Source organism: Euprymna scolopes, chromosome 17 (genome assembly GCF_053919585.1).
Source record: "Euprymna scolopes isolate OS-2025 chromosome 17, ASM5391958v1, whole genome shotgun sequence".
NCBI lineage: Eukaryota > Metazoa > Mollusca > Cephalopoda > Sepiida > Sepiolidae > Euprymna > Euprymna scolopes.
The window spans coordinates 113,638,030-113,653,578 of NC_136498.1; the positions used below are offsets into that span (position 1 = coordinate 113,638,030).

The window sequence follows — 15,549 nt, forward strand, 5'->3', positions numbered from 1 at the left end:
AATACGTGTCAGCAACTTGCATGTGAAACTGAACGAAATAAACAACTTTTTCTTTCACCTAAAAAATTTGTGTCAAAGTTTTATTTCCTTTTGCAAGTCCCCAAATACAACGTTTGGTCTATTTTTAAAAGTAATAACAACCTTATACTCATCCATTCTCTTTTTTTTTTAATGGAAATCCCTCCAGACAAAACGATGTCAGGAGCTAAACCCCCCCCCCCCCAAAAAAAAACAATGCTTCAAGTTCAGTCATCATAGCAATTCATTTGAGCAGAATAAAAAAAAATTGGAGGCATTACTTTTGGAATGAAGGTTGGAGGTTACAGCGACCGAAACATTGTGAAAATGACAATCAAGATGAGAAGAGTAGTCCGATAAATCCAAATAATACGAATAACCAATCTTTATCTAAAAAATTCAGAAACGTAGATTATTAAACGTAGATTATTAAACATAGATTATCAAACGTAGATTATCAAACGTAGATTATCAAACGTAGATTATTCAACATAAATTATCAAACGTAGATTATTAAACATAGATTATCAAACGTAGATTATCAAACGTAGATTATCAAACGTAGATTATTAAACGTAGATTATCAAACGTAGATTATTAAACATAGATTATCAAACGTAGATTATTAAACGTAGATTATTAAACATAGATTATCAAACGTAGATTATTAAACATAGATTATCAAACGTAGATTATCAAACGTAGATTATCAAACGTAGATTATTAAACGTAGATTATTAAACGTAGATTATTAAACATAGATTATCAAACGTAGATTATCAAACGTAGATTATCAAACGTAGATTATTAAACGTAGATTATTAAACGTAATTATCAAACGTAGATTATTAAACATAGATTATCAAACGTAGATTATCAAACGTAGATTATTAAACATAGATTATCAAACGTAGATTATTAAACATAGATTATCAAACGTAGATTATCAAACGTAGATTATCAAACGTAGATTATTAAACGTAGATTATTAAACGTAGATTATTAAACATAGATTATCAAACGTAGATTATCAAACGTAGATTATCAAACGTAGATTATTTAACGTAGATTATTAAACGTAGATTATCAAACGTAGATTATCAAACGTAGATTATCAAACGTAGATTATTAAACATAGATTATCAAACGTAGATTATTAAACATAGATTATCAAACGTAGATTATCAAACGTAGATTATCAAACGTAGATTATTAAACGTAGATTATCAAACGTAGATTATTAAATATAGATTATCAAACGTAGATTATTAAACGTAGATAATTAAACATAGATTATCAAACGTAGATTATTAAACATAGATTATCAAACGTAGATTATCAAACGTAGATTATCAAACGTAGATTATTAAACGTAGATTATTAAACATAGATTATCAAACGTAGATTATCAAACGTAGATTATCAAACGTAGATTATTAAACGTAGATTATTAAACTAAGATTATCAAACGTAGATTATTAAACATAGATTATCAAACGTAGATTATCAAACGTAGATTATTAAACATAGATTATCAAACGTAGATTATTAAACATAGATTATCAAACGTAGATTATCAAACGTAGATTATCAAACGTAGATTATTAAACGTAGATTATTAAACGTAGATTATCAAACGTAGATTATTAAACGTAGATTATTAAACGTAGATTATTAAACGTAGATTATTAAACATAGATTATTAAACGTAGATTATTAAACGTAGATTATCATACGTAGATTATCAAACGTAGATTATTAAACGTAGATTATCAAACGTAGATTATTAAACGTAGATTATTAAATGTAGATTATTAAACGTAGATTATCAAACGTAGATTATTAAACGTAGATTATTAAACGTAGATTATCAAACGTAGATTATCCAACGTAGATTATTAAACGTAGATTATAAAACGTAGATTATTAAACGTAGATTATTAAACGTAGATTATTTAACGTAGATTATCAAACGTAGATTATTAAACATAGATTATCAAACGTAGATTATTAAACATAGATTATTAAACATAGATTATCAAACGTATATTATCAAACGTAGATTATTAAACATAGATTATCAAACATAGATTATTAAACATAGATTATCAAACGTAGATTATCAAACGTTGATTATTAAACGTAGATTATTAAACGTAGATTATCAAACGTAGATTATTAAACGTAGATTATTAAACGTAGATTATTAAACGTAGATTATTAAACGTAGATTATCAAACGTAGATTATTAAACATAGATTATTAAACATAGATTATTAAACATAGATTATCAAACATAGATTATTAAACATAGATTATCAAACGTAGATTATCAAACGTTGATTATTAAACGTAGATTATTAAACGTAGATTATCAAACGTAGATTATTAAACGTAGATTATTAAACGTAGATTATTAAACGTAGATTATTAAACGTAGATTATCAAACGTAGATTATTAAACATAGATTATTAAACATAGATTATTAAACATAGATTATCAAACATAGATTATTAAACATAGATTATCAAACGTAGATTATCAAACGTTGATTATTAAACGTAGATTATTAAACGTAGATTATCAAACGTAGATTATTAAACGTAGATTATTAAACATAGATTATTAAACATAGATTATTAAATGTAGGGATTATTTACTTATTTATTCTGCTAAGGCATGTCGTGACTTGCTGCTTGGTCAAATTCAGTCTCTCTGATCTTCCGTCTAATCTAAATATGAGCCAAAGTGGAATGAGTGTTGCAAAATCTTATGACCATTCCATCACCACCACCACCACCACCACCACCATCATCATCATCATCATCATCACCACCACCACCACCACCACCACCACCACCATCATCATCATCATCATCATCATCATCATCATCATCATCATCATCATCATCATCATCATCACCATCACCACCACCACCATCATCACCATCATCATCATCATCATCATCATCATCATCGTCGTCGTCGTCGTCATCATCAGTGACTCTGCCGTTTTAACAACATCATAGCCCAAAACAGCTCAACATTTGACAATAATTCCTCCGAATCGATCAATTTATCCATCAAAGTTCATCTTCATCGACCTTGCTTTTTCGATCCTGGCATTCTACCAGTCAACATCAGATTTTCTATGCTCATTTGACTCTAAATATGTCCTAAGAAAGTCATTTGTCTTTTCTTGATCGTTTCCGTCAGCAATTCTTTAGCGCAGCCAGATCTAGTCCATATTTCCTCGTTAGAAATGTGATCTTTCCAAACAACTCCTAACATTTGTTTCGCAAACCAAATTTCTGCGCTGTTAAAGCGTTTCTGCATTTTGAGGTAGATAGTCCAGCTTTCGCAACCATATAACAAGACAGACTAAATATACGCCTTAAGAATGTGTTGTCTAGTCTTGAGCGTGATGGTATGACTATTTAGAGAAGCAAAATTCAGATTGCTCAATGACTTGCATTCTGTCCTTAGACATCACAGGTTGCCACGCCCGGCAACAGATGGTCCCATTGAGGAAGTTTTACACTCTTGGAGAATGCATTCCACATATTCTACAACCCTTGGTGACAAGGTGTATCATCTATAATATAAATCTCACCTGTCCGTTTAAAGGTATGTATGTATGTATGTATGTATGTATGTATGTATGCCTAAAACTTTTGACAGAGGTGACGGATTGTCAAGAGATCAGTGTCGTTTTGAAGCACAACCCTTCGGACGATAAATATAAAAAAATTGGCCAAAAACATTAATTCCTTCACCCTCAACTGGGCATTTTTCTATGAGGTGAGGTCGCTTTTTTCACCAATATTTTTGAAAGTCATCCCCTCTTTTTGATTGACTAGCCTTAATTTAAACCTTCACCACTTCCGGTTTGGCGATGGATGCAATGGCAAAGACGTCACTTTTTTATGTTCTTTCTCTCCTTTGTGGTATGGGGTTGAGCCTGCCTGCCTACTACCACTTTTTTTTTTTTTTGCTCAACACACACCTCTAAGTACCTGGGCAACGCCGGGCACTCAGGCTAGTGTTTTATATAAATCATACTTGGTACTTGGCACTGCCTGTGCCAAATTTCTCGTACCTTGCTTAAAACTATTTCCATTGGTCACCTTACTTTACAGAATACTCGTCCGCTGGCAGTTTTCCTGTCAATCACGGTTTTCCCATTTTCTGCAAGATCATAGTGTAGTATCTGTTTTGCTGTTACACTCAAGTTAATTTGTCCTTAGTCAATGTGAGGGAAACTCTTCTATACTAAGTCAATTTTGTTTTTGCCTACTTCTAGAACTGCACGCCTGTGGAACTCTGTTCCGTCTGTCTGCTTCCCACCTGACTACAACCTGGATGTCTTTGAGTCCAACGTAAACAAATTCCTGATGAACCGGCCCCTTAAGTAGACACTTTATTAAATATCCACACTAACGTACTGTACTTACAATAACCCTTATCCCTGAGTGGCTTCCAGGCCTTGATAAGTGGTGACCACCTTGTAAAAATAAAAAAAAAAATGATATAAAAAGCTGGTTTTCCCTCGACATTAAAGACAATCTTGTGTCACATTTTGCTTTCATGGGGAAGCAAATAAATACCTACTTACCAAGCTTGATGTGATCCCACCTGACCTCAAAACAATGATGACAGATGACAGCGGACGACCTCTAATCTCATGCTGTGGATCCACTATGATACAGGAAGTAGCCATTTTTATGTTCAAATCATAAACAATATTTTTCAGTGTATTCAGGATTTGCAGCCATTTTCCTAGATGTAACCATGTGTGAGAACTGCTTGGCCTTCGGGTCAAGATCAAAGTGTAGTATCTGTTCTTCAGATGCTGCACTTCAATTTCTTGTTCTCTGTCAGTGGAGGAGAAATCTTTCACGACTGAATTTTTATTTTTGTTCCTTTTCTCCACATTAAAAAACGACCCTGGTGTCTAACCCAGTCCCGTGGGGAGGCATTTTTTCAGTGTATTCAGGATTTGCAGCCATTTTCCTAGATGTAACCCTGTGTGAGTCCCACAATATATACTGGCTTTTCTGGCTTGGTGTGATTCCACTTGCCCTTAAAACAATGATGGCAGGTGACGACTGTTGGTCCACGAGGAAGTAACCATTTTTTTGTTTAAATAATAAACATTATTTTTCAGTGCATTTAGGGTTTACAAACTTTTTTGTTCTTATATATTACAACCTTTTTTTTCTATATATCTTTTTTTTTTTTAATATATATTGTGCGTCTCACAATATATACTAATGTTAATATACTAATCTTTTGCAATTCTTCTCTGGGTCCCACTACGTTGTCACGTCTCTATAAAATCAATGTTTGATTTTGGTCTGCCAGTTTTCTTTGTACAATGTTGGTATATGTTCTTGATAATAAAAAAATATATTTCAATTCAATTTCTTTCAAAAACTAATTATTCTGCCTCGGAAGAGATTTTTAAATGGATACAGTTTTCAACATTGACTTAGATAGCAAAAGGATCAATAGGGATGAAAGCTTGTACTGATATAAACACTTAACATTACAAGATATATAAGCAATCTAAATAACTTAGTTGGGAGAGCATCAAAGTGAAGATCTAAAAGATCCTGTTTTCAATTGGGAGTTTTCAGCATTTTTTTTTTTTTTTTTTTTTCAAAATCTATTTTTTACTATAAATAAATTATTTATTTTAATATGAAATTCAAAAACGTAAAATACTGAAATCAACGCATTTCTGTTTTTTTTTTTTCTTTTTCAGAACAAATCAGTTATTTTAATATCTTTCTACTAGCAGGACCCGTGGAAATTCCACAGAACGAGTTTTGATAAAGCTGATATTTTTCTGGATAATGCAAAAATTTAGTTTTTTGAACAGAAAAATCAATACCACGCAGCAAATATGAGTTATTAACATTTCTATGAAAATAGTATCCATTGTATTTTAAGTATAGAACCAACCTAAATGAAATAAATTAATAAATACTAATAAATACTCAGAAAGTAATATTGTGCTGTATAGTTCAATACAAATAATAAAATCACATTATAAGACATCTTTAATTTGCTCCTTCAGTTTAACACTTCTTGGTGAACAATGTTTTTTTTTCTTTTTTGCCCTGTTTCTTTCAAATGTTCTCTTTTTTACATAACGTTTTGCTGACTTCATTCTTCAGTGAAGAACCGCTGCATTTCAAAATTACTAAGAGTTCCTTTCTCACACCACTGCAACAATGATCATAAATTATTATAATATTCTAAAATGAGGCTACGTCAAAGTAAGGTCACTCTCATATTGTTGTCCAGAGTTGCCAGATTGGCCTTTTTAAAGCCTAGTTTTGCGAATGTGGCTTTTTTTTGAAGCAGTTTGGCCTTCAAAAATTGTATTTGGCTTTTTTTTGAACCTTCAAAAATTGTATTTGACTTTTTTGAAGTGTAACATGCAGACTGACCCTGCGGAACAAGCAGAATATTATATAGATTGTCGAAAAAGAAAGGTCACTCTCATATTCTTGTCCACGGTTGCCAGATTGGCCTTTTTAAAGCCTAGTTGTGCGAATTTGTTTTTTTTTTGAAGCAGTTTGGCCTTCAAAAATTGTATTTGGCTTTTTTTTGAAGCAGTTTGGCCTTCAAAAATTGTATTTGGCTTTTTTTGAAGTGTAACGAAGTGCGGAACAAGCAGAATATTATATAGATTGTCGAAAAAAAAAAAAAGACTGAGCGAATGGATGACGTCTGTAATTCTCCTTCTAAACACATGGCTTTATCAGATATTGATCCATTAATAATGGTTGGCATAAAAGCCTTACATCACTTCAGGACCTTTTTTGTTGCTTAAGGTTAGAAGTTTCATGAATGGCTCCCAACTTTTTATGCCTGTTGCCATTTTGTTAGTATCACCTGCCAGGATTAGTTTGTCATCCCTTTCACACATCTTTGGGCCATCGACATCCAATGTCGGATACATTTTGGAGCATTTTGGATGACTGACAGCAGGCGACGTAGCCATATCAGTTGACACATCATTGTGCAACATACTTTTTCATTGGGACCTTTAGAGTAAAACCATCAATGTTTTCCATCCAATGTGCTGTGTTAAATGTTTTTGACCCCTAATGGGGTATGACACCAATGATTTCGACGATTGTTTTTATAACCACAAGTCATGGTAATCAACCAATGAAAAGCTTCCAAAGTTACTATAAAAATTGTCGAATTTTGGATACAATCAGTTTGCCGCCATCTTTGTTACTGGCAATTACACTCAGGATCTGATATGATCTGATCTGAACTGCACTGCACTGATTCTTCACCGCCATCTTTGTTCAACATAATGTCTCAACACTTAACATGCTGCAGCCAGGATCGTGTTATTCTGACGTTTTGCAATTGACCATGTTGCGCAGCTGTACAGGTGTATCAGCCTGACATGTGTGTTGTATGCAGTCACTCTCGCATATTATGGGATTGCTGCATTTTGTAAAATTATTAACAGCTGCCTGAACCTTATCCATGTGGCAGATATATGACATCTTATACTTGTGCCAGTCCACCCACTGAAACATGAAACATATGAACAAAGCTTCTTTCTTAGAACTGCATGCCTGTGGAACTCTGTTCTGTCTGCCTGCTTCCCACCTGACTACAACTTGGATGTCTTCAAGTCCAACGTAAACAAACCTGATGAACCGCCCCCTTAAGTAGACACTTTATTAAATATCCACACTAACGTACTGTACTTACAATAACCCTTATCCTTGAGTGGCTTCCGGGCCTTGATAAGTGGTGACCACCTAGTAAAAAAAAAAAAAGAAAAACATGAAACATATGAACAAAGCTTCTTTCTTAGAACTGCACGCCTGTAGAACTCTGTTCCGTCTTCCTGCTTCCCACCTGACTACAACCTGGATGTCTTCAAGTCCAACGTAAACAAATTCCCGATGAACCGCCCCCTTAAGTAGACACTTTATTAAATATCCACACTAACGTACTGTACTTACAATAACCCTTATCCTTGAGTGGCTTCCGGGCCTTGATAAGTGGTGACCACCTAGTAAAAAAAAAAAAAAATTAAAAAAAGAGCTGGTTTTCCCTCAACTTGCTATCTAGTGAGGTGAGTTTATTGATTTACTGACTTTTATGTTATTATCCAAAACTCATGGGAGCCAAGATTTTATTGGCTATTCTAAACTTAACTAATTGAGTATAGGAGTCTTGGTACTTGTGTAGATTTTGAACTAGACCTATCTAAGCATCTGTCTGGCTTTCCCTGGAACATGACGTCAACCGCTCAGGTTTGCTTGTAATCGGATGTAAGATGCCGAGCAACAAGCAGACGACTTTCAGATAAATATTGGAAGAGAAAAAAGAAAGAAAGAAAGAAACTAGGTGTTACATGGAAAGAGTGGAGACTAACAACACTATGAATTTATTCATGTTAGACAAACAACTGCAGACGCTCAAAAAAAAAAAAAAAGAATTGTGTTAGATGTATTATTGCAAAGAGAGGCCCTGTAAGCAACGGATTTGGCTGCAGGTGCACAACCCTTTCAAAATTTTCTTTGACAAAAATAAATAATAATAAATAACATTTCTACCTTTTTTCTAACCTTTTTTTTACAATTTCCTTCGAAAAGAAAAAAATTTTGAACAAAGGTAAGCTTGGGAAAGTGAGTTAAAACTAAATATTATACAAAATACTGTTAAAAACCCACCGAATATATGTCAGCCTATATCACGGCAACATATATTGAGTGAGTTTCTAACGGTATTTTTTTTAATAGGTTTTTAGTTTTAACTCATTTTCCCAAGCTTACCGCGTTCAACAGAGAGTCGTGCGCCATTTGTAATTTTCAAATACATCGGTAAACACTGCATGTTTTTCGAGCTGAATAAACATGTTGCTTTAAATAAAAATACAAAAAAAATATCCAGTTAGGTAGAAAAGTAACTTATCTTGACTTTGAGGACATGTTATATATTTGTTTTTGTTTTTTTTTGACAACTTTTTCGAATCTATGTGTATAGTAATACAAACCCATTTCTTTATACCCAAGAAAATACAACACACAAAATAGCAACTCTGTGGGTTCATGCAAAACCAAAAGACATGGTCGCTAAAAATGTAAAAGTATGCATGTAAAATGTTTTGTATTTTATAAGGTAATTGAAATAGGATGTTTTTTGTTTTTTTTTAACATTTATTGCTTTTTATCATTTATTTTTTGAAGATGTGCTTGTGACCGTGCAGTACATGATCGAAGGACAACTGATGTGGTTCACGTTGACTCTCGCCTTCATTGTCGTCCCTATGGTGTTGATGCAGGTCTTCAGTCTGAAATGGTACCTTGCAGAGCCAAATGCACGAATCAGTTTTCTCAATGGATTTCTACATTCCATTGGATTGGCCCTTTTAAAAAGGTATAAACTTTAATACAAATAAACAAATACTGACATTTTTTTCTCTTCTTTTGATGATGCAGCAAAATTATTTGTTAAAGCAGAAGGAGACCATCCCCAAATTGTGACTGATTAAAACAATTCGAGTGGAAGTTTAATTCGAGTGTCCAATTAATCTAAATAAGAACAACATTCATACCTAAACCAATTCAAAGCTTTAAAGAGAGTTGCCAACCTGATAGGTCCTGAACTGTCATCTAAGCTCTCTTTATATATATGACTTGGGTGTATCGGATTGAATTGAAACCGAAACCAAGACTTATGGTTCGCAACAATTATTTTAAAAAAAAGAAGAAAATAAAAAAAAGGTCCCCTAGAGTTCGATATGCAAGACAAACACAAGGGAAAGGTAAAAACTCTCTCAGACACGTGAATAGACAAACAAAAACACAGTGAAAAGGAAAATGGGGGGAAAAGGAAAACACGAATTAAAAGATTTCCAAAGAAATTTTATTTACAAAATATAACCGGGGGGGGGGGGCTAAAATAAAATTATAAAATAAAAAAACAAGTTTAAAAAATTATAGGAATGAAAAATCTTATGTTAATTGTATGCTGAGCAGGGAGAATATCAAACAAACAAAAAAATCAAAACAAAGCGAAATATCAGTTTGTCGAAATACAAGAGAATGAGTGAGAGAAAAAAAGTGGAGAGGGGATAAACTCGCAGTTCCTTTCTTTTTTATGTGGGATTTTAATTGTTTGTTCTTTCTTTGATATCGGTTATGCCTCCTTTTATTTGATTCATTCTCTTCGAAATTTCGAAGGACTTTGAAAGCAACCCACATTGATCACATTCCTTTTATTTTGAGACCAGATTTTCAATCTACAAGTAATGAGTTTTTTCCATATTAAAGACCACCCCACCCACCTCCCTGGTGGAGAATCTTCGTTTTTTTCCCCTCATGAGACAGATGTCAGATTTTTCCATGTGGCAAATGTTCTTGCTTGTTTTTCATGTAGCATATGCTTGTTTTTCTCCCATGTGCCCCCTTTTCCATGTAACAGAGTTCATTTTTAATGCATTTTTTCCTGTGTCTTTCCGCCAGATATGCAAATGTGCTAATGACATGGAGCGATGTAAAAACCAGTGCTGATCCTGCACTCATTGAGAAACTTTTCCTGCAAATAAACGACGTCTTCCTCCTGAGATTATTTCAGTGTTTTCTGGAATCGGCTCCACAATTAATTCTTCATACCTATGTGGCTATCAGTCATTGGTCGGTTTCCTTCTCTTCAGGTACGTAAGATTTTTGCACTCATGTCGATAGTATAATATTTTGGATGTTTGTATGGGTTAATATGTGTGATAATGTGCTTATTTTTTAATTTTCATTAATTTTGTTCTAGATGAGGATAGGGCATCCTACTGGATGTCAGACATTTACCCTACTATCTTATACATTCCAACTGAAAAATCCTTTTAGGATTCTAACTGTCCCTTTTAAGTTCAATCGTAATACTAGAGTTGTAAGCCATGTTTAGTTTCAGAACAGTTTCCGATGATTCGTTGTTCTACACAAGTCCTGGAGGTGATTGGTTCTCAGTAGACAGAACAGTTTCCGATGGTTAGTTGTTCTATACAAGTTCTGGAGGTGATTGGTTCTCAGTAGACAGTTCTCGAGTTGGAAGCCACAGAGCAAAAGATTCTTCCCGTGTTGACACGAAGAAAACATATGCAAAGTTGCTACAGAAAAGGTTTAATTTTTATGGAGCAATTCTGGTTTCTGATTGGTTGATAGCAGAACGTGAATTAATTTGATTCGTCAGTTCCTAGCAGCATCGTTTATAAATAGAATCTCTGGACTGTGCAGGATCATACCCCATTATACTCCGGTAGGATGGGATGTGTCTCCTTGCGGAAGTACTCGTCAAGGATCTGTTCTTGACACTCAGCCTGACAGGTGAGGGGCAGGGAACTGGACCAGCACCTGTCGGACTGAGGTACATTGCTTGGGTACTACCTAGGAGGTCCACCTTCCCAGGCCTTGCCACCGGGCTTTCCAGTGGGGCAAGTTAATTGATTGTCATCGAGGCGCCCCTACCAGGGAATGCCGACGGGGGTGCCCAGGCAATTTTTGTTGGCGAGAGTGCCCCTTCTTTAGGGGAGCTTACCTGTTCTCTACCTTCCCGGTCTTGTGCCACATTTTGCTGTAGTGGGCAGCAAATAAATATCTACCCCATTATACTCGGCCTTTTGGCTGAGATCAAAGTGTAGTATCTGTTCTGATACCTACATCGTGCGAGGCAGTGCTGTTCTGGCGACACATTCTCGTGCCCGGAACACCTGACAAGCTTTTTGGGTCGCGTTCTGTCCGCACCCCCACTTTGTCTGTCTTTCTCTGCTCTCCCCCCTCCTCCACGGGGGGGGGGATCCGAGCTGATAATTTACGACCTTCCTGCGAGGGAGGGTCGGAAACACCTTCTCTCTTCCCTCCACTAACTTCCCACTCCCTCTCTCAGTTCTATCTCCCCTCTTGCCGCCTTTTGGCGCCACTTCTTTTTGGCGCCAAAGTCAGCTCCCCACTTTGGACGCTGATTCCACGTCACTTTTTTCAGTGAATTTTTTGAAAGAGGGACCCAAAACGGACACCCCCAGCCCGGGGGCCACCAATATGGATACCCTCAGCCAGGGGCCCACCAATATGGATACCCCCAGCCACGGGGCTACTGCTCCCCAAGAGGACGAATCCCCAACAGGAGAAAAAACAACTGCTGATGGGGCGTACCGCCCGGGTATGACACCATTGGACGCTCCCCAGGAGGGGGAAAATTTAACAACAGCTCCCCCCGAGGGCGACTCCCCCCAAAGGGGAGCAAAAACAAAATCGGTCGTAGCATCTCACTCCAACCACAAAAAGGAGGAGGTGCCAGACCAAAAGGACAATAAAGGGGACAGCGCTCCCCAGGAGGGCTGCTCTCCCAAAAGGGGAGCAGATCAAGAAAATGAGGGGGCATACCGCCTGGACCTCACAAACGAGGAAGGGGCAGATGGCCTCAAAGTAAACAAAAAAGATCATGCTCCCCAAGAGGCCGACTCCCCAAAACGGGAAGCTGCTCCCGAAAAAGACACTAAAAAGGGAGCCGCCGCCGCTCAAAAATGTGACACTCCCACAAAAGGACTGACCAAGACATCTGGGGAGGCAGGAAGCGTCGCCAAGAAACAGGCAGGGGCGACCTCCATAAAAGACCAAAAACGGTCTAACCCCACTAAAGACCCCATACCAACACCAACAAGAGGGTCTGCGTGGGGGAAGACCGTAGAAAAACAACTGTCCCCTCAAGAGTATAGAGACCTGTACCTGACAAAGTACAGACAATACATAGAGGGGGCAGATATAAAACCCATACCAGGTGCCTGGGAGGCGATTGAGGGCAGAGTCCTGTCCTTTGCCATTTCCGATATACCGGAAAACCGCCTCCTAGGGATGAAGAAGGAAGACATGGCGGGGCTCCTCCACAAACTTAACATCCCAGTACTATACCTGTACCAGAGGAGCTTCGCTGTGTGGGACATCCTCCTACCCACCAAGGATGATGCGGAGAGACTCTCCCTCCAAGAAATAAAGCATGGGAGAGTCAAACTAATACCTGAATACCAGGGCAAGAGAAGGACTCGGGTGCAGGTATTTAATGTGCCAACCCAAATACCTGCGGAAGTATTAGGATGCCTCTTCAGCCAGTACGGTGAGGTAGAACAGGTGACCCCAGTACGGTCAAAAACTGGGACTCACCTGGGCTGCTACACAATAGCAATGAGGCTGAAGAGGGAGGGTGTTCGAGCAATACCACCGCTGCTGACATACAAAGACGCCAACATAACGGTAGTGGTGGAGGGCCGTCGTCCACACTGTTGGTTTTACCAAAAGCAGGGCCACATGGCTAGGAGTTGCCCCCAAAGGGTAACCCCTAATCAAACAACCCAAAAGGCGATCACAACCCCTGAGACAACGCCCGCACCAAAACAGGCGGCAACAACCCCTGCAACTGCAGCACCAACCCCAGCTCCAAGGAAAACCCAAACCACCCAGGAGGCCAAAGGGGAAGAATGGAGCACGGTAGTGAGACAAAAGCGGAAACACATAATCCCTTCTGCCACCGTCCCACCACCAGCCCAAAAATCGAGGCAGGAGCCTCTGCAAATGCAGCAACAACAACAGCCACCGCAGCCAATGCCGCGGAAACAACTGCAGCAACAACTACTGCAGCAGCAAAATCAGCAAGTGCAGCAGAAGCAGCAGCAGCAACGACACCAGCGAGAGCAGCAACAACAAAAACAGCTGCAGCAGCAAATAGAGAAGCAGACACAACCAACGGTCCCCACACCAATCGAGACGGGGATCAAGCGGAGAAAAGACTGCTCCTCTGAGGATGAATCCGCAAGTGAGAGGGAGAGGAACTCAACCTCACCTCTCCCCGGTTCATTCGAAAGAATGAAAAAGAAAAACAAAAGAAGAAAAGAGGAAGAAAAGGTGGCCCTCACTCCCTGTGAACATACACTACCCCTAACAACAAAATCCACTTCCACCCCCAAACCACACACTGCACCAACACCAGACACCGCACCAACATTAGACACCGCACCAACACCAGACACCGCACCAACAGCAACACCAACACCAGACACCGCACCAACACCAAACACCGCACCAACACCAGACACCACACCAACACCAACACCAACACCAGGCACCACACAAACACCCGTCCCACTACCCCAAAAAGAAAATGAAAAGAATGAACCGAGGGAGAGGAGAGACTCCTCTGCCTCTTGCAGACCAAAGGTCCTTGCCCCTGAGGAACTATGTAATGTAGACCCTCTATCTGTGGCCACAGACATTTCCCATCGGCAGAGGAAAAACTTAAAACCTCTGCTCGATTACAAACAGATAGAGGGGAAAGATGTAAATATCCCCTCAAATTTCCCGGACGCCCCACTCCTAATAACTTTTGTCAGAACTCCAGAGGCCTGCAAGACCAACTTGTGGACAAGGCTGCAGGCCGCTGAAGGGGCGTTTCCGGGAATTGAACTGGTGAAAAAAAATGACCCTTCTCTTGATGAACTGTCAAAACAATGCAAGGGAAGGGTCCCCGTGTTGGTCCATCCGTCACTCTACAGGGCCATAAAATTAATTTATCCTTTGGACGTCGGCGGCATTGCGAGAGAAGGTCAGGATATGAAAAACCTGACCACCTTGAGCATGGCACATAACGTCGGCGTCCTCTCCCCAGCTGACTTCGGAGCTGAGTGTGACACACCCTAAGGTAGGTACCATGGCTTTGAATTTGGCTAGTTTGAATGCGAGGGGCTTGAGATCACCGGGCCGGGCGGCTCGCCTCCGGCACGACCTCTTGTCCCTAGGAGTGGATGTGGCTGCGATTCAGGAGACGCATTTCGTTTCCTCTGTGGACTGTCAGGTGCTGGCCAGAGATTTTGAGGTTTTCTCAGCATATGGCAGCCCACGGGGGAAGGGAGTTTCCGTGCTGGTTAAACGTACCCTGTCGGCGACGGTCGACGTTGTCCATAGAGATGCGGTGGGCAGGCTGGTTGTGGCCGATGTTGCCGTAAAAGATTCTGTGTTTCGGGTGATCGCGGTTCATGCGCCCAGCACCGCTCGTGAGAGGGTCTCATTCTTCAGTCAGCTTGACGCGTTTGTAGATTGTCGGAAGCGGGTAGTGCTAATAGGAGATTGGAACGCCATCTTAGACCCCGAGATAGATAAGGTAGGAGGCGATGCTAGAGGATCGGAGAGGTGCGAGCCCAGTCTGGCTGATCTGATGGCTAGATGCGGTCTGGTCGACAGGTTTCGGTTCGAGCATCCAGGGCGGGAGATGTGGACGTGGACCAATAGTGTTTCCTCCTATCCAAATACCTATTTGGACAGGATGTTAGTTAGGAGAGACGAAGTAGACTTCTTATCTTGTCCCACATTCACTTGGCTAGGCCAGACGGACCATAAATTAGTTATGGCCCGGCTGAAGCTAGGAAATAGGCCTAAGTTAGCGGGGTACTGGAAGTTAAACACCTCCCTTCTGGAGATACAAGACTTCCAAGATCAGTTAAG

The 15,549-nt window shown here is 38.8% G+C and overlaps 1 protein-coding gene across 2 annotated transcripts in view; it reads left to right on the top strand.

The window, feature by feature from the left end:
- The window catches only part of LOC145296894 (uncharacterized), a 111,618-nt gene that overhangs the window by 69,452 nt on the left and 26,617 nt on the right, over positions 1 to 15,549 (top strand). For both annotated transcript variants that reach the window (XM_080143049.1, XM_080143048.1), the window contains exons 2-3: positions 9,256 to 9,445; positions 10,534 to 10,724. In XM_080143049.1, coding sequence (XP_079999175.1) covers positions 9,279 to 9,445; positions 10,534 to 10,724 — 358 coding nt within the window. In that variant the 5' untranslated portion in view covers positions 9,256 to 9,278. The remainder of the gene's footprint in view (positions 1 to 9,255; positions 9,446 to 10,533; positions 10,725 to 15,549) is intronic.